Consider the following 25,382-nt stretch of genomic DNA (forward strand, 5'->3'; position numbering starts at 1 on the left):
CAAATAACCTCAGTCACTGGGCACCGAGCCGCTCCCCAACACAGCCACACCAGACTCCACAAGCCCTCAGGACACACCGTGCCCACCTCGTCTGTTACGCGGCCTCAACTCCCGAGACCTGCAGAACTGGAAGGAAACAAAGCAGCTGCTATTCCCTTGGCGAACCCCAGTACTGGTTGCGCCACGCATACCATTTTTTTTTTTTTTTTTTTCTTTTTTAAACGCATACAATTGCGAAACCAACTGTCGCAAGTACGCCACCCTTGGCCCCAGGATTAGCAAACCAACTATTAATCGAATTCTCCACCAACTGATAGTCAGAATGACAGCACACCTTCCTCTTGGAAAAACTGCCAACCTCCCCAACCCGACTACTACCACCGATTGGAAGCGCTACCCCACAATGCCCAACCAGAAAACCAACTGGACCCGCTGCATCCGAGTACCGCAGCTACGTTCCATCAGGCACTACCTTACCCAGCCACAATCCGCGGCCACTAAATCGCCGTAAGAAAAAACCTCCTACACCATCAGATCGTCATTGATCTCCTTCGTGACCACACACAAATGATCCGATGGCTGCACCCTTGGCGCAGCCATCGCCAGCCGTCCAGCAGACACGCCCCCCAGCGGCGTAACTCTGCACCCGTGGTTCGACCGCCCCTGCAAAGACTGCACCGCCTGAAACCGCACCGTCTTAGCTGACCTAACTGCCTCTATCGCAGCCCATAGGACCACACCATTACCCACGAATCCTACCTCTCTGACCATAACATCAAACTTTATCCCCCACAAACTGTATCACTGGCGTTGGACCCTCAGTCTTCGCCTGCGCCAACAGGCCCAAAAGAGTATCCACCACCATCTGCAATGAAACAAACAACCTCAACGAATCATCAACCCGCCAACCCGATGTAAAGAGAATGAACCTATAATGAATAAGAGGTGTAAGCTGGGACACACCACGCACAAACCACTCCACAAAGAAATAACCGCCCCCAACGGAACATAAAATGGGACAAAACCCATTAGCCCCCACCGATCAGCATAATAATAACTCCCCTCCCCACCGCAGCACCAGAACTGCTAGCTAGCAGGGTGGACCAGTAACAACCTAAATGCCGCCTCCAAATCCACCTTTGCCATCAATGCTCCACGGCTCACCGCCTTTACCAAATCCCACCCTCTGTCCAACGACACATAATAAACCGCCGACAATTCTGGAGCCAAGCAGGCATACACCGATGACTCCTCCAGATAAGATACGTTTTGAACAAGCCGAAATATATACATCTATATACAGCTCATTTCCGGCACTACCCACCAACAGAGAAACCCAATCATGACAAGGAGGGCCCCGAATGGCCCACCCATCCTGCCCAAAGCCACGTCCTGACCCCTCTTTCCACTGACAACCACCAGGTGTCCCCTCGCCCAGCACAAACTTCCAATAAGGAGGCAAAGATCCACCAATATAAATAGAAAGACGCAGAATTACTATGTTCCTTACCACAACCCAACACGTATGCTTAAGACAACCGTCCGCGCCAAATCTGCACCACCCATCATTCTATTCCCCCCAAAAAACCCTCATCGACCGTGTCGCCGGGGTTCCACGCCCCGAACAGCCAACTACCCCCCAAAAGGGGGGGGGCTGACTAGGAGCCGCCATCCACTGCAGCCATAAGGATGTGCCCGTATGCTCCTACCGCATACTGGCACGCAACACCTTCCCTTGCTGAAATTACACGGCGTACTGAAGCCAGACTAAACCGCCATATGACCTAAACAAGCCACCCCAAATGGATCCATATAACCGAACCATGCCGAACCAATTACCCAATTCCTTCCCCCGATACCCTTGCCAAAAACGCAAATGCCCGCAGCCACGTTGCAAATGTACGAGGGGTGAGCCTCCACCGGCGCTCCCCTCCCTCTACTTATCCTTCCTGGAATCACTTGGCTTAACCTAATCCAGGTGAAACTGTTCCAGGGGGAGCAGCGAAACTATTGCTACACGTTCCCCCATTCAAATCTTATCCCTCACATCCTCCAGCAAGTGAGCCCCCCCCCAGCGGGCCTTTGAAGCACCCATAACTCTCACACTTGACCACTGTCAGCCCAATGCACCACCTCATCCCCCTCTTCGCTCCTCACCACTCACTCTGTCACAGCCCTTGCCGCCTCTGCCCGAAAATGCTCCCCTGCCGCCTCATGCGCCCTCACTCTGCCTGCCGCACCTGCGCCTATTACCCACCGTTCCCGTCCATGCCGCCGGCGGTGCATGCGCACTCTCCACAACCGTATACACCACTGCAGTAAACCCCATACCTTGTCAAAACACAAACCCACTTGGCGCTGCCGTGTCCGCAGCCGCCCCCCCCACCAACTGCGCCCCAACCCTGCCGAATCCACGGCCGTCTCACCCGACCGCGACCCGGCGTATCCCGGAATAAAAGTCACGCCATCCAGACGTCTGATTCTTCCGTCGCTGCTTCCTCCTCCTCCTCGCTGGAGCCGACCGCCTCTGGCTCATGTAATGCAGACGCCGCCGAAGCGCTGCCACCACCACGGCCGTCCTCCTGGTACGCCGCGTGGGCACCATCCTCCAAGCTCCATCTTCTGTCCCGCGGCGACAACCCCGGAAACCATCCTGACCCACGGGCTGCCACCGCGGGCCTCATCTTCTGGCCCGACCCCCCCTGCTGCCTGCAAGGACAGGGGGTACCTGTGGCCCGACCTGCTGCCAGCAGACTCCCATCCAGAGCCGCCAGCCTCCTGCCCACCTGGGCCCAGAAGGCATCCGTCCGCCGGGTCCTCGCCCCCCTGGGGGAGACCGCCGCTGCCGGGAGCTGCACGCCTGCTCTGGGTGACCAGGCGGGGACCGCAGGGTCCCCGCCGTCACCCCCACGTACCGACGCCTCCCGGGCATCCGTCGCACCAGGCTCGCCTGCCCTGGTGCCGGACCCCTTGCTGGCTGCAGCCCCCCGGCCACCCCCCCTCCACCCACGGGGGAAGGGGGGTAACGCTGGCCTCCGTCCTCGCCGGGCGCTCTCCTGGCCAGGAGCCGCCGCATCCAGCCCTCCTGGGCCCCATGAAAGCCTCTGTCCGCTGGGCCCTCCCCCTCCTGGGGGAGACCGCCGCGGCCGGGAGCTGCAACCTGATCTGGGTGACCAAGCAGAAACCGCAGGGCCCCTGCCGTCACCCCCACTCACCGACGCCTCCTGGGCACCCGTCGCCCCAGGCCCGCCTGCCCTGGTGCCGGACCCACCACTGGCTGCAGCTCCGCGGCCCCCCCCACCGTCCGCGAGGGGTAAAGCTGGCCTCTGTCACCGCCGGGCACTCTCCCCGTCCGGGAGCCGCCGCATCCAGCAATCCAGGCCGCGGCTCGGACCGGAAATAGGCCGCAGACAAGCCACGCCCCCCTCCCGGCTGCCGCGGCCCGGACGGAGATTCCTCCCGCGGCCGGAGCAGCAGCTGAGTACTGCCCTGCCCACGTCCTACCGCGGAGGGTCCCCGAAGGGGCTCTCACATCTCCTCCTCGCTCCCCCCGCACACGGCAAGTACCTGAGATATGAGGGAGGGGGGACGCCGCCCGCAGCTGACAGGGGAGCGAGGGGAAAGTGCCAACAGGTTAACCCCCAGCAGCCAAGGCGTGGGACCGCGCTGCCAGGGGCCCGTGCACTGCCATGATGAATTCGCTGGTCCCGGGTAGCAGCCATCCTGTCGCACGTCCGGATCGTTCCATATCCGGAAGTCTGGTGATGTGAGGGGCTGGGGAACCTCCATTATGACGTCCTTGTACAGATCTTTGTGTCCTTCTAAATACTCCCACTCCTCCATGGAGAAATAGAAGGTGACGTCCTGACACCTTATAGGAACCTCTCCAGTCAGATCGTTCCATATCCGGAAGTCAAGAGAGAGGGGGTAAGTCAAAGTCCTTTACTTACACCCCTCAACTGTCCCACCTCTTCCTCCAGGGAACTCCTCCTACCCACCAATCCCTCTATTCTGCCTTATAAACAAACCATTCCTGTTTCCATTAACCCCATCACTCCTTCCCTTCCCTCTAGTCATGTCGCCCCTCCACCCTATGGGTTCCATGGCTTTCTGATCATAAAGTGAACTGAAAGCGTCCGACTTTTTATCATGCAGCTCGGACCGATTTTACACGCATAAGTGTGTTTCCAGCCTAACTTTTCTACTAGCCTAGTAGTCTTATAAACTAATTGCAGCCACTTTTCACCTGCATTGAGAATGGAGGTAGGAAATCTGTTCCACCCACTTAATAGCTGCCACTCACACATGGGATTATTTGTTATGGACTGTAATCATTCCTGTAGTGTATACTGACAGTCGGTAGTGATCCTTCTTTGCACCTCTAGATGTCACCATCCGCAGGCACAACTACAGAAAGGTAGTTCACAAATAAGGCAGTTTTATTACAACCATTTAAAAAAAAAAAAAAACACGATTTCATAGTCACCATTATTAATACAAAAATAAAAACGCGACACCTTCCCTTTAAGAGACACATTTCTTAATAAACCATGAGGATCTGACTAGTGGCCTGCAAAGAATGGACTGGAGTAAAACACCACCCCTCATGAATTAGACAAGTTGTGCCATCAAATCCCCACCCCACCTCCTACACAGCGCTGTTTATTTGGGGCTGAGCTGGGAGACACTGGCAAAAATGTCATGACTTAAAGCCTCAAGGCAATTTGCACCAGAATTTTAGTGCAATCTAGTTGACAATGTTAAGAGAAAAAAGAAAAAACGAACAAAAAAAAAAAAATAAGCAAGATCCAGCACCACCATGGTCATGAAGAGTGGAAGTGCCTGCTGTTGGAAGCCAACATGGACGATGTGTAAGGCTACTTTCACACTTGCGTTGTTTGGCAGCCGTCGCAATCCGCCGCTTTGGGAAACAGCACAATCTGTTAACGGATGTGCGCTGTTTCCAATAGACTTGTATTGACGCCGCATTGCGATGGATGGCCTTGCGTTGTATCTGCCGGCTGACGCTGCATCCGCCGGGCAGAAAAATGCAGCATGTAGTGGTTTTCTGCGCTTCCCAGAGCATTAAAAAAAAAAAAAAAAAAAAAAAAAAAAAAAAAGAGCACGCAGGATTCCGTCGTTTTTAGAACGAACGCCTATGGTGGCGGAATACATCATTTGACGGATTCCTGTGACGGATCTGTCTTTTACACAACTGAGCATGCTCATTTGAGTTAATTGCTTGAAAAAAAAAAAAAATATACAACAGATTGCGTTGTTTTGCAGGATCCATCACATCAGTTGTGCCACTATATGCAACGCATCTGTTACACAACGCAATGCGACGGATGCCGCACAACGCAAGTGTGAAAGTAGCCCAATATGAATCACTGAACTCACAACTGGATCCATGAGCTCTAAATACTGCCAGAGCTCAAAAGGCCTACATCAAAGAAAACCATGCCCTGTGAGAGAGGGGGGAGGGGTTATGAGGGAGGATATTGTATATACTGCAGTGTATTTGCCCTTGGTTCTATTGAAGAGCAGAGTACATCTACATGTCAATTGAACATCTTGCCTCCTGCCTCATGTAATCTTCTGTACATAACCCCTGTGGCATTTGGAAATTAGACATTCTTGAGACAGACATCAAGTCTCCACAGCCCAAATTGAATCTGTCCTCAGGCCAGGAACCATCCACAGGCAGATCAAAAACCATTGCACCTACATTTGTAAAGACTCTTGACCCTCTAACCCATTCTGGATCCAAGAGGGCCACCTTCAGGAGAGAATCAACATCAATAGCCATGCGCATTTTCCTGGACAACTGAAAAACTGACCTGATTAGATGGTGCCATTATATAGAGGGGGTTACAGGGACGGACCGACGCACACACAATCTCACTTTCCCTTCACTAGTTAGGGCCTTGACTATTCACAGGGTTGTCATTTTCTGTTTTATCACACCCCTGTGGATGCGTGCAGCTCATTTTGGCCATGTTACTGCGCCTCAGAAACAGGGTGGATGCTTCCTGGCTTCATTAGGTACACTGCGCATGACCAGAAGTTCAGAAGATGGCTCACATACACCTTCAACTTCCAGACATGCGCAGGGCGCCTAATGAAACATCCACCTTGCTGCTGATAAACATTTTGTTGCCTTTGGCAAAAAAAAAAAAAAGGGTCATTAAGTAACCAAGTTTAAAAGGACACTGGGGTGAAGGTTTAGTAATTATAGTATCTCAAGGGGATTTGGATTCAATTGGAATGGCTGTGGACCAAACAATCTATCCTCAGCTACTAGCCTCCCCAACAGGTTTCACCATGACTGGCTTCATCAGGGAAATGAAGCTACAATAAAATATTGTAGCATAGCCTCATTCCCCTGATGAAGCCAGTCATGGTGAAACATGTTAGGGAGGCTAGTGGCTGATTTGTGTTAGCAGATACAGGGTAGGATTAATCTAAGTAGGAGGATAGATGGGGATTGTTTGGTCCACAGCCATTTCAAATTGAATCCAAATCCCTGTGAGATGCTATCATTACTAAATTTTTACCCCAGTATCTATTCTTTTAAACTTGGTCATTTAAATGACTAAGTTAATTTTTAATGGTCTTTAGTCAGGGTACCTTTTGTTGACTTTGGCAAAATGCATTTACCCTAGGGCCTATGCCGTCCATGAAACAGATTTGAGGTTCTGGGTTTCACCCTGCTTCTGAGGCACACAGACATGGCCAAAATGAGCCATGCTCATGCACAAGACTTCCAGAAGCTGGCTCTTGGAAATCACATTATCATGCAAACAGGAGCATAACACAGAAAGAGGGCCAACTAGTCAAGGCCCTAATTAGCATAGGGAATGCAAGGTATTTATTATTTTATTTAGCATTCACATTAGGGAATAGCATTATAAAGGGCTGGTTAGGCAGGGAATTTGAGCATACAGCTATGAAAGCTGCTGGGTTGAAAAGCAGACCTGACAAGGTCCCTATAAAGGCACAATTATATAAATAAGAGATTGGTGCACTGCACCTCTCCATGTGTGCCCTATACTTTAGGAACTTAAGCTTTGTCCCACACTCACCAATCTTGTAAAAGAGCTCCATCATTCACAAACCAGTCAGTACTGTGTGCTGGGAATGCAGCATTTTATGTTGTCATCTTCTCCACCCCAAGCCCCTGATCACTGTGATAACCTTCACCTGAGTGGAACTCAGTCACCTATCACAGGACTCATTGCATTTAGGGTACTTTCACACTTGCGTTTAGCGGAGTCCGTCACTATGGAGAATAGCGCAGTCCGTTAACGCACTGCACTATTCTCCATACACTTGTATGGACAATGCACTGTAACGCAAGTGTCAGCATTGCATCCGCGGAAGAAACGCAGCATGTAACTTTTTTTTGAGCAGCGCAATCCGTAGGATTTCACTGCGCATGCTCTTTTTTTTTTTTTTTTAAATCACAAACTTTATTTTGTCTTTCGGTGGCGAACATTCAGCTGAGCGCCCGCCCGCCAGCATGTGAGAGCGCTCAGCTGAGCGACCGGCCGCCGGCTATTGAGAGCGATCAGCTGATCGTTCACAATAGTCTGCTGTCGGTAAAACTGTAAAGAAGAAAAAAAAATTTAAAATAAAGCTTTCCGTTGTTTCGTACAATCCGTAGCATCCGTTGTGCCACTATATGCAACGCATCCGTTGCATCCGTCACACAACGCAATGCTACGGAAGCCGTCCAACGCAAGTGTGAAAGTAGCCTTAGACCACTGAGGCAATGCTACTACGTAGCGTAAAGGCTGGTTTCACATCAGCAAAAAACGCAAAACGCATGTTACTGGATCCTCAAGGAAAAAAAAACGCATCCTAGGCTGGTTTCACATCAGCGTTTTGCTGCCGGTCGGCAAGAAAACGCAAAACGCATGTCACAGGATCCTGTTGAATTTGACTTGAATGCATGCAAACGCAAGTGTTATTTACTGGATCCGGTAACATGCGTTTTGCGTTTTTTTGCCAACCGGCAGAAAAACGCTGATGTGAAACCAGTCTAAATTGTGTTTTGTCTATTGGGTTTTTTGTTTGTGCAGAAAATCTGCGGTATTTAAGGGTAAGTTCACACTTCCGTTGTTTTGCTTGAGTCGTAATCCATTGCCTTGAGGAATTGCGGTATGCTGCAACGTATTTTGCAGGATTCCGTTTTTTCCCCATAGACTTCTATTAGCGACGGATTGTGACTGATGGCCCTGCGTTGTATCCGCCGTGTGAGGAATCAGTCGTTTACTCACTGACAGTCAGGCGGGAGCAACGCTGAATGTAACGTTTTTATGCAACGGCAAAAAAACGGACTCCGCAGGTGTCCGTCGCCATCCGTCAAAAGCTATAATGGATGCCTATGGTGCTGGATTCCGTCGTAATCCATCACACGAAAGAATCCAGTGCTGGATTCCGTCATGCTCTACTGAGGATGCCCAGCAAGTTTGGCACACCCATTGGGCTGTCCCAAACAGAATCGGATCACGACGGATCTGTCAAAAAACGGACGCACAACAGATGTAAAGGACGCAACGGATCAATTTTTCACAGGATTCCTGTGAACGGAATCCTGTGAAATAATACATCCGTTGCGTCAGTTGACATCTAAAAAATGACGGATCTGACGGAAGCAAAACAACGGAAGTGTGAACTTAGCCTTACTGTCCAAGCAAAGTAGATGTGATTTAATGCAACCTCCAGCCAACCGTGCAGTTTAACTACGCATTTTTTGGTGCGTTTTTTTCTCCGTAGGCTTCTATGGGGATCCTGAAAAAGGATGCAAAAAAACTGTTGCTTTTTGTTTTTAAAGCATCAAAACTTTCTATACTAAAAAAAGGAAAACAAATGCAGCAAAACGCAATAATAATAGTTTGTTATTGGTTATTATGGTGCTGACTTCTGTGCAAAATTTGAACTTAAAAAGCAGCAGGAAAAAAAAACCAGCAATTACACTCTGTGTGAACATGGTCTGTTTATATGATTGTTTTTTGTAGGGCATCCAGAGGCTGGGTTCATATATTGTGTATTTGGTGCGGATTTTACTCTCGCATATATAAACAATAATCCGTTGTTTTTCTGCATCTAAAATCTTTGCATGTTTCTTAATTGTGGAAATGCACCTCCACCCCAAAGAAACCAAAGCCATGTGCTTTCTATTTTTTAACATTGTAGTGTGTAGTTGAATTTTTTTTCATCCCTGTCAATCAAGTTACAGTTGAGTGGTAACCACACTCACTGTGTACTGAGTGGTGACTGTTACAGCCCCTTGCCCTGCCCCAAAGACTGGAAGCGAGCAGCTGCAGGGAGAATATAATTTCATGTTCTCTCTGTAACTGCTCCAGTAAGGCTAGTTTCACACTTGCGCTATTTTGACGCAAACGGAATCCGTCACTAATGTAGTACAGTTCATTTATTTACAGTGGAAGAGCGTTACTATGGCGCGTGTGTGTGTCATGCAGTACCCGCTTGTGTCCACATGATGTCGCGCTTCCACTGTAAATAAATGAACTGTACTACATTAGTGACGGATTCCGTTTGCGTCAAAATAGCGCAAGTGTGAGTGGGTCCTTACGCAGCCAGGCAGGATTTAAATGCTATTTACCTGCAGATCAACCCAATAGCCACAGGTAAATAGCATTTCATAGATGACTGGTTCCCTTTATGGACTCTTTTCCATCTACGATTAAATAATCCCCGCGATACTCGCCCAGTAAAGTGGGGTGAGTGTCCTGCGTATGATGTGCGTTTTTTTTCTCACCTAGCATCCGTATGACATGTGAGTGCCATGTGAGTGCTATGCAAGCCTGTAGATTTTTAACACCAAAGATCCGTGTGACATGTGTATGCCATCTGTTTGACATTCGTATGCCATCTCTTTGACCTGCGTATGCCATCTGTATGACATGCGTAAGCCATCTGTAGTGCAATTTTTTTCTCGCTCCCATAGGCTTGCATGGGGGTGAGACTCGGTGCAAATCGCAGCATGCTGTGATTGCACCTAGAGCCCGATTTGTGTGGAGAAAAAACGGGACAGAGGAAACTGTCTCATTGATTAACCCTGGTGCGAATGTAATCCGATTTTTCAACAGATCGCACTCGCCCATGAAAATCGCAGATGGAAAAAAGCCCTACAGCTGCCGCTAGAGGTAGCTAATTGACAAGCTTGGTTTTTATCTATAAGGGTGGAAACACATCTATGCGAGTAAAATCGGTCCGACTGGGCTGAAAAATACTCGGCTGATTTTAGTTCACGTTAGGTGCGAGTGCAACGCAAGTGCGATGCTTTTTGCTCGCGTGTGTGTTGCGTTTGCGATGCTAGTTTCATGCAACATCTTAATTAGATAAAAGCTATTACACATGTGTCATTTAATTAACCTATGGGAATGTGCTGTCACATTCATCTAATGTGCGAAGTTACTGCCACACTCGCAAATGTGAACGCTGGTGCGCGTGTGTGATGCTACTTTTAATCCCCTTCCATAGGAAATCATTGGGACAAATGGTGTGAGAAACTCGCAAAAAAGCAGCATGCTGCGATTTTTTTCTCGGTCCGATTTGGACTGAGAAAAAAATCGCAGATGAGAGCTGAATCATTCACTAACATGTGTCCGATTTCAATGCGAGTTTTTCTTGCATTGCTCTACTGCGAGAAACTCGCAAGTGAGAATCAGCCCTTAGAAGAACACATGCCACATTAGTTTTCATGGCATTTTTGTGAGTTTTTCGGGTGCGTTTTTGGCCTCAAAACTGCATGCACTTCCTTCCCCAGCAAAGCCTATGAGATTTCATTTTTGTTCTCCACACAAGGCAGTTTTGTTTGGCTGCGTTTTTGAGCTTAAAAAAAAAATGAACATGTCAATTCTTTTGTGCGTTTTTCTATAGCAAGGTGCGTACATAACCTAAGGCGCCGCTCACATCAACGGTATTTTGCTGGAAAGCCTGATCCAGCATAAATGCGTTTCAGTTCCATTCTTTTCCTATGGACTCGTGGCAAGATGCGTTCACATGCGGTTGCGTGCATTATACACAACCGCATGTTGCCGCGCTTCCAATGTAAATGAATGGAACTGAAACGCATTTGTGCCGGGTCCTGCTTTCCGACAAAATACCAATGATGTGAGCGGCGCCTAATAGTAAAAATGTGTAACAGTGGTGGACTATGGTTGTCATGTTCTGGCCCATGAAGACACCAATCACCTTATTGTGTTGTAATTTGAATAATGTCTTGTGTTTTGTGTATATGTTAGGTGAACCACTGCGGCTGAAGTAATGGCGGGCTCATCTGGGATCGGTGTTGCAGCCGCAGCCGAGATGTTAACCCCTCCGTGAATAGGGGCAGTGTGTCCCGGGGCCCGGTGGGGGACTGTAAGGGTTGGTGGTTGTTGTATTCGGGGTGCAGGGTGCCGTGCCGCGGTGTAGTGTGTCGTGCCCGGATGGCACTGGTGTACTCACGATTAATTCACACTGAGTCACTGGTAAACCAAAGTTCAGTAGTGGTCGGTAGTGGTCGGTCCCCGCGGCCGGCTGCTGATGTCCCCTGTGGGGTTTTCCCGTGCACTTCTGGATGTTTCTGTTTCGGCCCCCCTGCCTAAGCAGTGGTAGCCCGCTCCCCGGCGTTGAGCTGCCGGAGGAGCCCTCGGTTGCCCGCAGGCGCTGACCCGTCGGGTGCTTGGCCCTTGGCGGTGGCGCTCACCCGGACTCGGTGGGCTTTTGCCTTCTTTCGGGACTTTGGTTGTGGATGAACCCCTGAGGTCCGGCCAGCAATCAGTCAATTCGCCTATACTCAGTGGCTTCTAAGCTAGGACGGGGTCTGAGTACCCTTCTGTTTGGTGCTCCGGTACACGTTTGACTCCCCGGTTTGGGACCGGCGGGCCACAACCCAGGCCCGGTCCGTACGGTTCCGCCGGTTGCTGTACCGGTACTCCTGCAGACGGCCACCACCGCCTGCCTGCCTGACGTTTTCCAAGGGGCCCAGGCTCCTACCCGGGTCCCCGGCAGTCTCTCTCCTTTTTCGCCTCCTGACACTGTCACTGTCCAAACTACTCTGATCTTTGTCTCTTTGAACTTCCTGCCCCAGGACAGTAGTCTCCTCGGTGGGGATGTCTTTCAGCCTGACTCCGCCCACCTGGTGTGCTCTACTTGCCCTGGGGGAGGCATCAGGTCTCCCAATCGGGTGACATGTGTGTGACCTCACAGGGGTGGGGGTGTGTGTGTATGTGGCTGGTGTAATTACCTGTTACCCCTGGAGTCCAGGGTGCCACACATACACCCAGCATCAGTTTAGTGTGTGTCGCTGGCGGCGGGGCGCTGCGCTCACCACGCTCGGGTTCGGCGCTGCTGTTGCTGCTGCTCGGTGGCTCGAGTGGTGGGCCGGATCCGGGGACTCGAGCGGCGCTCCTCGCCCGTGAGTGAAAGGGGGTAGTTTGGTTTGAGGATTTGGTCCGTGACGCCACCCACGGGTTGTGGTGAGGATGGGCACCACCGCTGCTATTGACGGGGATCCCGGGAGCGATGGTAGGGAGCAGCTGGGATGTTGTTTCCCCCCTCCATGGGTAGGGGTTGGTGGTCCCGGGACCCGGTGAGGTGACGGGGAAGCAGGGCTGGCAGGGTCGCGTGGACTGCGCAGCGCGGTGCCGGAAGGCACGGTTGTACTCACTCAGCCACAAATGTACGCAAAGTCTCTGGTAAACCAAACGGCTGGATGGACGGGTCCCGCAGCCGGCTGCTGTGGCTTCTCCCGGACGGTTGGTGGTGACTGCCTTTCCCTGCACCTTTTGTGGATGTTCGGTCCCAATGGCTTCCCACCGGTAACCCGCTTCCCAACGTGTGTATGCGCCGGAGGAGCCCTTTTGCCCACAGGCTCTGGCCCTTGGAACTCTAGCTGTGGCGGTAGCTGTATTTCCTTTTGTTGGTTGGACGGTTGCCTTCAATCGGGTCTTGGCTGTTAGGAAACCCCTGGGGTTCCGGTCACTGACGGATTTGACCTTATTAACGGCGACTCCTAGCCTGGTCGGGGTCCGCAGGCCCTGCCGGTTTGTGCTGGCTTCACTTCGCTCCCCGATTCGGTACCAGCGGGCCACCGCCCGTCCCCGGTCCTACGGTTTCACGTTCATCCGCCTCTCCTGCAGACGGCCACCACCGTCTGCCAACCTTGCTCTAAGTGCCCGGGCCATGTACACCGACACTGTCAGTTTGCTCCTCCACTTCTGCTTCACTCCTCTCACTGTTCTCTGCACTGACTGACTTCCTTTTCCCGCCTCCAGGACTGTGAACTCCTCAGTGGGTGGGGCCAACCGCCTGGCTCCACCCCACCTGGTGTGGACATCAGCCCCTGGAGGGAGGCAACAAGGATTTTGTGTCTGACTGATGTGCCTGTCTCGGGGTGGGGGTGTCGTGTTGTAGTACCTGTGACGACCTGGCTAGTCCAGGGCGCCACATTCCCCCTTGGTTAAATGCAGACCGTCCGCGGGCTGCCCGTCCATCACCGGTTTTATTTTTCAACTGCAAAATATATAAAACATGTGAAAACATTCAACAAAAGCAAATTTATAAATCTTCCCTTAATGGGAGGCATGGTACTTTAACGTTGCAAAACATATGTATACAGTTTAATAACAACGGACGGCTTCCGTTCTCCACCCAAGCAACCTGGCCCTGATGCTGCCCCTGCTCGGGGCTTACCTTGTGGGTGGAGTAAGCAGCGCGCTGCACTCCTGTCCCAGAAGAAGAGGTACAGCAGATTTACCGGCCTCCCTGCTGTACATGCCTCCCAGACCTTAGGTGTGTGACCACTCCCCCCCAGTACTGTGAGTACCCAACCCATCGCTGCCCCCCGTGCTGTGTACCCCCAGTACTGTGTGTACTCTCCAGTGCTGTGTGACCTCCAAGTGCTGTGTAACCCCTCAGTGCTGTCTGTACCCCCTTGGTGATGTCTAAGCTCCCCCAGTACTGTCCGTGCCACCTAATGCTGTTCATGCTGCCGCCAGTGCTGTCCATGCCATGGTCAGTGGTGTCCGTGTACCCTAGTCCTCTATGTGCCCCCTTATGCTATCCGTGCTCCCCAGTGTTCTGTACCCCACAGTGCTGTGTGCCCCCCCCACTGCTGTCTGTGCCCCCCCACTGCTGTTTGTGCCCCCCCACTGCTGTCTGTGCCCCCCCACTGCTGTCCGTGCCCCCCTAGTGCAGTCCGTGCCCTCCTGGTGATAGCTATCCTCCCCCAGTCCTTTCTGTGCCTCCCTATTACTACCACCTAGTGATGTCCGTGCTGCCAGCTAGTGCTGTCCGTGCTGCCACCTAGTGCTGTCCGTGTTGCCACCTAGTGCTGTCAGTGCTGCCACTGCCAGTGCTGTCTGTGCAACCCAGCCCCACCGCCACAATGTCTCCTGTGATGTGTATGTGTGGCGCCCTGGACAAGCCAGGACGTCACAGGTACTGCAACAACACACCCCACACCCCGGTTAGGCACATCAGTCACACACACAAATCCTTCTTGCCTCCCTCCAGGGGCTGATGTCCACTCCAGGTAGGGCGGGGCCAGGCGGTTGGCCCCACCCACCGAGGAGTTCACAGTCCTGGAGGCGGGAAAGGAAGGGAGTTGAATTAGGGAGAGTGGAAGTGGAGGAGCAAGAGCAGACTGACTGTGTCCGGGTACGTGGCCCGGGCACCCAAGAGCAAGGTTGGCAATCGGTGGTGACCGTCTGCAGGCGAGGCCTATTGATGCACAACCGTGAGGACCGGGGATGGGCGGTGGCCCGCCGGTACCGAACCGGGGAGCGAAGAGAAGCCAGCACCATTCGGCAGGGCCTACGGACCCCGACCAGGCTTGGAGTCACCGTTAAACCGGTCAAATCCATCAGCAATGGGAACCTCCGGGGTTTCCCAGCAGCAAAGACCCGACTGAAGGCAACCGCTCAACCGTGAAGGGAAATACAGCTACCGCCACGGCTAGAGTTCCCAGGGCCAGAGCCTGCGGGCAAAAAGGGGCTCCTCTGGCAAATACACCGCTGGGGAGCGGGTTACCGGTGGGAAGCCATCGAAGCCGACAACACATCACAGGTGCAGGGAGAGACAGTCACCGCCAACCTACCGGGAGTGACCATCGCAGCCGGCTGCGGGACCCGTCCATCCAGCTGTTTGTTTTACCAGAGACTTCGTCTACGTCATTGGCTGAGTGAGTACCACCGTGCCACCTGGCACTGCGCTGCTGCCCCCGTGACCCTGCACCTCGCCAAACCCCACCATCCACCTTACAGTCACCATCACCGGGCCCCGGGACCACCAAAACCCCCTACCCACGGAGGGGAGAGAAACATCTCGGCTGCTGCCTGTTATCGCTCCCGGGATCCCCGTCCAGAGCAGCGGTGGTGCCCCAACCTCACCACAAACCGTGGGTGGCGTCACGGACTAAATCCCCAAACCAAGCCACCCCTTTCACTCACGGGCGAGGAGCGCCGCTCGAGGCCCCGGATCCGGCCCACCGCTCGAGCCACCAAGCAGCAGCAGCGCCGCACCCGAGCTTTAGCGAGCGCAGCGCCCCACCGCCCGCGACAACTGTCCCCAGCCTCTCCAGACTGAGACAATCCTGGAAAAGCAGTTGTGAGAGACAACATGATCAATATCACTGAACATCACAACCGTACCAAAGAGAAGCCACTCCAGCCACCACAGTAAGGGTGAGTTAATTGTTTGACCAAATATAGTCAGGTAGTTTTCAAGTTGATTATTTTGTGTGGCCCCCGAAGGTTGGTAGAAATTTCTAAATGACCCCCGGCAGTAAAAAGGTTCCCCACCCCTGGTATACAGGGACGGTTGGGCAGGAATTACTAATATGCACCCAGAACTGCTCTTGGTTCTGGGTGCATATTGGACCTGACAGGTTCCCTTTAAAAGAGGCTTAATCCTGCTTTACACGAGATGACCGATTGTGCGATAGCACGATCGGTCGTACCCGCTCCCGTCGTTTTTGCGTCACGGGCAATTAGTTGCCCGTGGCGCACAAACTCGTTTAACCCCCATCACACGTACGTATCTTTCGGACAACCTCGCTGTGGGCGACGAACGTCCACTTCCTGGAGTGGGAGGGACGTTCGGCGTCACAGCGGCGTCACACGGCAGCCGGCCAATAGTAGCGGAGGGGCGGAGCTGAGCGGGATGTAAACATCCCGCCCATCTGCTTCCTTCCACATAGCCGGCGGGAGCCGTGGGAGGCAGGTAAGATGATGTTCATCGTTCCCGTGGTGTCACACGGAGCAACGTGTGATGCCACGGAAACGATGAACAACCGCCGCCATTTTAATTAAACAATTTTATGAAACCTAGCGACGAGTACACGACTCACGATTTGTGAGCATTACTGCGTCGCTCGGAGGTGTTACACGAGACGACATCGTGTATGATGCCGGATGTGCGTCACGAAAACCGTGAGCCCGACGATGCATCGCACGATCCGTCGTCTCGTGTAAAGCCCGCATTACACATTAACTTACAGATTAACATAGTAATGTGTATGCAAAATGTTAATTCTTTTGAGAGTTTGGTAGGTTAGCGCTGTGGTTTTTAGAGTGAAATCTGCTTGAAAAAGACGTTATGTGCACATGCCCGTATAATGATAAAGGCCTATTGAATAAGTAAAACAATGTAATTATTATGGGCTATTACAAACTAAAAGCGCAGACTGGAACGAAAAGGGAAGATAATATGTTGGGATTTTTACAAAGTTGTATTGACTAATCATTCAATACTCTGAACAAAGGACAAGAGAAAGCTGTGCAGTGAGGAAACAGGTAGCATAAAGGGCCGCCTATTTCCCATAAGTCACACAGAGAAAACAGAGAAACGAAACTTATGGTGAGGGCATGGATTCTCAGGATCTGCTGCATCGCTGGATAATACTGAGGCATCACGCCTACAAAAAGGAGGGAGGCAGCATTGAACAGGGAAAGCCTCCTCTATTACAGAAAGGCTGGAGGAGATCCAAGAGGAAGAACAAGTAGAAAAAGAATTTCTAAAACTAACAATCATAGACAGTTCTTTGTTCGGCTGTGTAGATCTCACGTTGGCTTTTTTTGGGGCTCCCGCTAATCCTAGTGTCTTTTCACAAATGTATCGAGAGTCGCAGAACTGGAAAAATGGCAGGGTATAATTCACTCCTTTAGCACAAGTTTGGCTGCTTTCGCACATCAGTTTTTTGGCATCAGGCACGATCCGGCGAAAAAACTGATGTGACGGATCCGGCGAAAAAACGGATCCATTGCATCAGTTTTTTCCATCAGTTCCATCAGTTTTTTTGACAGATCCGTTGTGATAATGAGTATGCTCAGTTCAGAAAACCGGATCCGGCAGCCATATCCGTTTTTTGCCGCAATACGCCGGATCTGGCGTCCATAGGGTTTGATTATGAAACACGCCGTACGGCGTAATACGCTTTTTCGCCGGAGACAAAAAACGTTCCTTTCAGTGTTCCATCTGGCCGCCGGACAAGCAAATTTTGCCGGATCCGGCGAAAGCTGGATGGAACTCAAGGCCATCCGGCACTATCCCGTGCTAATAGAAGTCTATGGAGGAAAAAACTGGACCGTTTTTTTCAGGTTTTTGCCGGATTGGGCCTGATGGCAAAAAACTGATGTGTGAAAGCAGTCTTTGTTCCCCCAGAAAACTGTCTCAGACCTTCTTCACACATCCATGCCTCTGGTACGTGTGACGTCTGATTTCACACATACCGGAGACACGGACAGTAGACCCAATAAAATCAATGTGCCTGTGCACATGTCCGTGTTTTGATATGGACTGTGTGTCCGTGTGGAGCACATGCTTGTCCATGTGCTCCATATGGCGAGATGTCTGTTTTCTCCGGCAGCACGGGTGTTACACGGACCACACACTTATGTGATCTGTGTGACATCAGTGTGACACATACCGGAGAAAACACAGGTAACATAAAAATAAAGTATTTCTATAATTACTTGTTGCCGGCGTTGTTGTCTCTGCCTCTGCTGTTGCTTCCGGGCCCACTTATTAGGCTCATGCATATTCACTACAGTCACCGCAGATCCGGAAGTAACACTAGCGCTGGAGACAGGTAAGGCTGTTTTCACACATCCGGTTTTAGCAGTGCGGCTAAATCAGGCTCTAAAACCTATGCAACGGATGCGGCGAAAAAACAGATCCTTTGCATAAGTTTTTACATGCGGCCCATCCGTTTTTTGCTGGTTGCGGCACGCTACTGAGCATGTGCAGTGCAAAAAACTGCATGCAGCGGCCGTTAGGCATGCATTGGAAAAAGCGGCGCATCGCCCGGATGCGGCGCGATGCGTTTTTTTTTGCCGGACAAAAAACGTGCCAGGCAACGTTACATCCGGCCGCTGCATTGGCTAAATATGCTGCATCCGGCAAAAAACGGACCGAACGCAAGGCCATGCGGCACAATCCGGCACTAATGAAAGTCTATGCGGAAAAAACGCCAGCGGCGGCAAAAAAAAAACGGTTGCGGTTTTTCTGCAAAGAGCCAGATTGTGCCGCACAGCAAAAACCGGATTTGTGAAAGCAGCCTAAGTATACAAGTTCATGCTGTTCCTGTGCTATCGGGATGTCACATGGACAGCACAGGGACACACGCACACACATGCGCACCTTCACCACGAACCGTACAAAACGTTAGTGTTTTGCACAGATGTGCAATGGCGGCATTAGGGTAGGTGCACACAACATCATTAAGATGCTGGCGTATCTGGTGAGGTTTTCCTAGGCAAAGACCGTTGGCTTTTTCCTGAAGCAGCTTCGCTGGCGGTTTTTCGTTTTTGCTGTCAGCATGTTTTGTTTTTTTTTTTTAAACTATACCTAGCGAGAGGCTTTTTCGCAGAAGCCACCGGAAGAAGGAAAATACATCTTCTTTTAACTGTTTAACGGTTTCCAGAACTTGGAGCGATTAAAAGAAATAATGAAAGACTGTGTTCAAAGCAATGACATTTTTACATTGCTGTACAATGGGGGTTTTTTTTGGGGGGAGGGGCAGTTTTGCTATGATTTTTCAGGCGGATTGGAGGAGAAATCCACCTGAAAAACATATTGTTTCGGGTATGTACGCACGTCTTTTAGACAGTGGATGAAGTTTTGGAGCAGAGGTAATACGTCATAGGTGTTTACCTTGAAGTGTCTTTTTTTGTGTGTATTTTCATTTGTTTTTGCTACTGGCATCTTTTCTTTTAACTGTTTAAATAAACTAGTGAGTAGCTTCCAAACAGAGTCAGGTCACTTCTTTTAGCTATTTCATAGCTTTTGTATGAAGCAGTTATAAGAAGCTCAAAAGGGCTGAAGCTATGCACAGCATGTTATTTTGAAATTGCTGTGCATATGTTTATTGTTTCTAGCAGTTTTAAGTGCTTTTTCAGGTGGAATCCCTTAGGGCAGGGGTGGGGAACCTCCAGCCCGTTCTTTGTGGGTGGGATTAGCGTGCAATGTGCTCCCGGCCCGCAAAAGTAGAGGACCAGCAGCCTCACTGTCCGGAGTCCTGCACATGCCTCCCAGTGCTGAGTGCCGCCCCCATCCCAGTGCTGAGTGCCGCCCCATCCCAGTGCTGAGTGCCGCCCACATCCCAGTGCTGAGTGCCTCCCCCATCCCAGTGCTGAGTGCCGCCCCCATCCCAGTGCTGAGTGCCGCCCCATCCCAGTGCTGAGTGCCGCCCACATCCCAGTGCTGAGTGCCTCCCCCATCCCAGTGCTGAGTGCCGCCCCCATCCCAGTGCTGAGTGCCGCCCCCATCCCAGTGCTGAGTGCCGCCCCCATCCCAGTGCTGAGTGCTGCCCCCATCCCAGTGCTGAGTGCCGCCCTCATCCCAGTGCTGAGTGCCTCCCCCATCCCAGTGCTGAGTGCCTCCCCCATCCCAGTGCTGAGTGCCGCCCCATCCCAATGCTGAGTGCCGCCCCCATCCCAGTGCTGAGTGCCGCCCCCATCCCAGTGCTGAGTGCCGCCCTCATCCCAGTGCTGAGTGCCGCCCTCATCCCAGTGCTGAGTGCCGCCCTCATCCCAGTGCTGAGTGCCGCCCCCATCCCAGTGCTGAGTGCCGCCCCCATCCCAGTGCTGAGTGCCGCCCCCATCCCAGTGCTGAGTGCCGCCCCCATCCCAGTGCTGAGTGCCGCCCCCATCCCAGTGCTGAGTGCCGCCCCATCCCAGTGCTGAGTGCCGCCCCCATCCCAGTGCTGAGTGCCGCCCCCATCCCAGTGCTGAGTGCCGCCCCCATCCCAGTGCTGAGTGCCGCCCCCATCCCAGTGCTGAGTGCCTCCCCCATCCCAGTGCAGTGTGTCGTCCCCATCCCAGTGCAGTGTGTCGTCCCCATCCCAGTGCAGTGTGTCGTCCCCATCCCAGTGCAGTGTGCCGCCCCCATCCCAGTGCTGTGTGCCGCCCCCATCCCAGTGCTGTGTGCCACCCCTCAGTGCTGTGTGCCACCTCAAGCATTTTTCAGCTTTTTTTTGGGGGGGGGGCGGACATTTTTACTGCCCTTCTCCAGATCTTTTTTAATCCATTAAACAATGAAGAAAGCGCTAGCATTTTTTTCAATAAATATGCTGACAAAATGCTCAATATGAGGCTTCCAGGCCCCCTTCCCACATGCGTATAAAACACGTATGTGAAATAGTGGTACCGGTGTAATCAGTGTTTTTCATCCGTGTTTTCCATCTGTGTGTCGTCAGTGTTTTTCCGTGTTTTCCCTCAGTAGTTTCCATATGTATTTTCCATGGATGTGTCATCCGTGAAATAAAGATATAGCAAAGCTTTTCCTATACCTTCAAGATTAAACACGTACAGCACATGGATGCCATTAGTGTGCTATACGTGTTGTTCATGGACCCATAGACTTGTATTTGTCCTTTCCATGTGAAAACATGGACATGTGGAGATCACAATAGGTTATAATTGGTAAGTGTGGTATCCGTGAGAAAACGAATACTATGTGTACCAGATTCAGGTACTTGTGAAAAAAACCCTGTTTCCTAATGAGGCTATGTGCACACGCTGCAGTTTTGTCTCTTCAGCAAAAAAGACACCCTGTGGCAGAAAAACATCCAAAAAACACAAGCGTTTTTGCCACGTTTTCTGTGTTTTTGGGTGCGTTTTTGCCCCTGCGTTCTTTTTAGTGTATTCAATGGGAAAACGCAGAAAAAGGTGACATGCAGCTTATTTTTTATGCAACCAAAACTGCAAGGAAAAAAGAAACAATGTGCGCACAGTCTTTATGAATTCTCATAGACTTTTCTGGGGAAGGATGGCATGCAGTTTTGGGCAACAAAACTGCGCCCAAAAACACAGCAAAAACGTGGCCTGAGGCTTCTTCTTGAAAACTTATTTTTGAACTCCTCAAAAACTCAGTTCTATCAGAGTCATAGCGTATTGTCCGCACTCTGCAGTTTTGTCGTAACCAAAAAAATGCACCCTATGGACAAAGAAAACACATCTTGTGGCCACAAATCGCATGTGTTTTTTATGTGTTTTTCTATGCGTTTTTTAACACCAATGGGTCAAAAACACAAGAAAAAATGCAAAAACAATTGATATGCTGTAGTGTTGCAGCCACCACAAAACTGAAATCCCCCCCTCCCCCCCAAAAAAACCCCAACGTGCTCCCTGCAAATCTGAAATCTCATAGACTTTGCTGGGAAAGGAAAAACATGCAGTTTGTGGTGACTAAAAGGTCACCACAAACTACAAACTGCACCAAAAACGCATAAAAAACTGCATGGGGGCTTGTTCACACAGCATTATTTGATGCATTAGGCTGCTTTCACACATCCGGTTTTTGCTCTGCGGCACAGTGCGGCACTCTGCAGAAAAACCGCAACCGTTTTTTTTGCCGCCGGTTGCGTTTTTTTTTGCATAGACTTACATTAGTGCCGTATTGTGCCGCAGGGGCTTGCGTTCGGTCCGTTTTTTGCCGCATGCGGCAGATTTAGCCTGCAACGTTTTTTGCTCCGGCAAAAAAAAAACGCATCGCGCCGCATCCGGCCACTGCGGCACATTTTTCAATGCATGCCTATGGACGCCGGATGCGGCGCGATGCGGAAAAAACCGCATCCGGCCGCCGCATGTGGTTTCTTCCACTGCGCATGCTCAGTAGCATGCCGCAACCGGAAAAAAACGGACCGGCCGCATGTAAAAACGTATGCAAAGGATGCGGTGTTTTCGCCGCATCCGTTGCATAGGTTTCACAGCCGGATTGAGCCGCACGGCTCAAACCGGATGTGTGAAAGTAGCCTTAGGCTATGTTCACACACTGCGTTTTTTACCTGCGTTTTGGGTCCGTTTTGGGTCCGTTTTTGCTGCAGAAATTTCTTGAGAAATTCTTGTAACCTTTCTGCAGACATTCCCCAGCAAAACCTATGGCAAAAAAAATTAGCTGTGCACACACTGCGTTTTTTTCTTAAGAAAATTCTTTCAGTAGATTTTCTTAAGAAAAAGAATGAGCATGTCACTTCTTTTCTGCAGCTAACTGCGTTTTTTGCCATAGATAATTGGCACAATAACGCAGGGAGCAACCAGCGGTAAAAACGGACCTAAAACGGACCTAAAACGGACCTAAAACGGACCTAAAACGGACCTAAAACGCAGGTGCGTTTTTGGTGCGTTTTTTAACACAGGTGCACTCTTAAGAAATTTCTTAAGAAATTTCTTAAGAAAAATCATTTTTCTAGTGTGAACATAGCCTATGTCTTTTCTGCTGTAAACATATGGCATTGTATGTTTATATATATGTGTATTTTTTTATATATGGGTGTATATATATATATATATATATATATGTGTGTGTGTATATATGTATATATATAAAATGTGTGTATGTGTGTATATATTTAGTGTGTGTGTGTATGTATATATAATTATATATATATATATATATATATATATATATATATATATATATATATATATATGTGTTTATTGAAAAAAATTCGAACAACGTATTCCACTTTTTATTATTTCACCATGTAGAACATAGCATGAAACAGTTAATAGTCAGATCCCCCCACCCCTTCTCCTCTCTGAGTCTTAGCTCATTGTAGGAGGAGGGGTCACAGCAAACAGGAAGGTTTACAGAAAGCAACACAGACCACAGGGAACCAAGAAGATCCTGATTTTTGGAAAATCCGGCCACCATGCATAAAACAGAGGGGATCATGTTGGTGGCTGCTCTGTGCCTGATGTGCATGCCAGTAGGTGGGTACAGTGCCAGTCTGGACAGACTATGGGCTCATTTTATCAGACTCATGTGGCAGGAAGCTGAGGGGGTACTGTATAGAACTCATTGAGAAAAATGCAAAAGAATGGTGTCCATATCACCATGTGCTCAATGGCTGGAGATGATCAGTGTATAGTGTAATATATAGTATAGTTCTGCTAAACTCCTACTATATTTATGACCTCTAAAGGGCCTTTTTTCTGGACACTTTTGTGATTTTGTATTTGTACAACATGTTCATGGATGATTTCACTTGTAAACACTTTTTTTTCAGTGTGTGTGTGTGTGTGTGTGTGTGTGTGTGTGTGTGTGTCGCAAACAGTGGTGCAGACAGATGTCGGCTGAAAATGTACAGGAAAAATCATTTGTTTTGTGTGTTTTTATTTAACAGGTTATCCACTACTTTTCCTGTGATGGCCTATACATAGGATAGGTCATCCATGTCTAATCAGCTGGGGTCCAACACTGCACCCCCGCCAATCAGCTGCTTTCAATGGCGGCAGCACGCAGCCAGAAATGCTCAGTTCTGGAGCTGCTCCATCTTCTGGTTGTGACTAAGACTGGGTACTGCACATCGATCTCTTAAAGGGAACCTGTCAGCAGAAATTTCCCCTAAAACCTAAAAGATTCCCCCTCTGCAGCTCCTGGGCTGCATTCTAGAAAGGTCCCTGTTATTATTGTGCCCCCTTTCTGACCAAAATACAGAGTTTATGAAGTGGTACCTTTTTTGGATTTGGATTCTGTAAATGCGACACGGGGGCGGGCTGCCTGGCGTCCGTTATTCTGCCTCCTGCCGCTTTAGGCCGTCCCCCGTCACTCCTTTCCATAGCTGTGTACGCCGCCCAGTGCTCCAGAGGTCCCCGCGCATGCCCAGTGCTCATCTCTCGTGGATGAGCACTGTGCCCAGTGTCACCGCTGGTGACGTGCGCGCAGGCTTTAGATTATGGGCGGTGCTGTGATGTTTATTACCAAGCAACCGCCCATAATCGCGGGACCGCGCTTTCCCCCTCGGCGTCCTTCGTTCTGCGCAAGCGCGGTGCTGCTGACCTCACGTCACCTCCTTCCCATCTATTTCCTGCCTCAGGGCAAGATGGGAAGGAGGTGACGTGGGGTCAGCAGCACCGCGCTTGCGCAGAACGAAGGACGCCGAGGGGGAAAGCGCGGTCCCGCGATTATGGGCGGTTGCTTGGTAATAAACATCACAGCACCGCCCATAATCTAAAGCCTGCGCGCACGTCACCAGCGGTGACACTGGGCACAGTGCTCATCCACGAGAGATGAGCACTGGGCATGCGCGGGGACCTGTGGAGCACTGGGCGGCGTCCACAGCTATGGAAAGGAGTGATGGGGGACGGCCTAAAGCGGCAGGAGGCAGAATAACGGACGCCAGGCAGCCCGCCCCCGTGTCGCATTTACAGAATCCAAATCCAAAAAGGTACCACTTTATAAACTCTGTATTTTGGTCAGAAAGGGGGCACAATAATAACAGGGACCTTTCTAGAATGCAGCCCAGGAGCTGCAGAGGGGGAATCTTTTAGGTTTTAGGGGAAATTTCTGCTGACAGGTTCCCTTTAATGATTTGATTAGGAGGCGGATGTGCAGTACCCAGTAGCGGCCGCTATCAAAAAATGGGGCAGCTTCGGGACTGAACATTTTCGGCTGCCACCGAGGACGGCTGATCGGCTGGGGTGATGGATGTCTGGGGTCCAATAATCAGACATTAATGACCTATCTTAAGTCCCCTTTACACGTCAGACATTGCTGTACATATGACATCTGTTTTCATATGTACAGGAAACGCAGGCATATTTAAAATCAAGGGGTCTGCGCACACATCCATGTTTTCTCAGACGTGTGTTCCGCATGTAGACAAGTCTGTTTTTCTCCGGCAGCACTGATGTGATCCGTGTGACATCAGTGTGATACGTACCGGAGAAAACACGTGTCATTGAAATAGAAAATAATTTTATACTCACGTTTCCAGTGCTTCTGTGTTCGGCGCTGCTGTCACTGCTTCCGGGCCCTCTCATTATGCTCATGAATATTCACTGCACCCTGGACCTGGAAGCGGCAGCAGGACAGGTGAGTAAAAAGGTCTTGTTCTCCGTGTGCTTTCTGTTATAGCACAT

The 25,382-nt window shown here is 50.6% G+C and overlaps 1 protein-coding gene across 1 annotated transcript in view; it reads right to left on the reverse strand.

Annotated features, from left to right (window-relative positions):
• LOC142250023 (uncharacterized) overlaps nucleotides 1-7,107 on the reverse strand; it is a 31,051-nt gene extending 23,944 nt beyond the window's left edge. The window contains exon 1 of the mRNA XM_075322087.1: nucleotides 7,086-7,107. Coding sequence (XP_075178202.1) covers nucleotides 7,086-7,107 — 22 coding nt within the window. The remainder of the gene's footprint in view (nucleotides 1-7,085) is intronic.
• Between the last annotated feature and the right edge of the window lie 18,275 nt (nucleotides 7,108-25,382).

The sequence above is a fragment of the Anomaloglossus baeobatrachus genome, chromosome 8 (assembly GCF_048569485.1).
Source record: "Anomaloglossus baeobatrachus isolate aAnoBae1 chromosome 8, aAnoBae1.hap1, whole genome shotgun sequence".
Lineage (NCBI taxonomy): Eukaryota > Metazoa > Chordata > Amphibia > Anura > Aromobatidae > Anomaloglossus > Anomaloglossus baeobatrachus.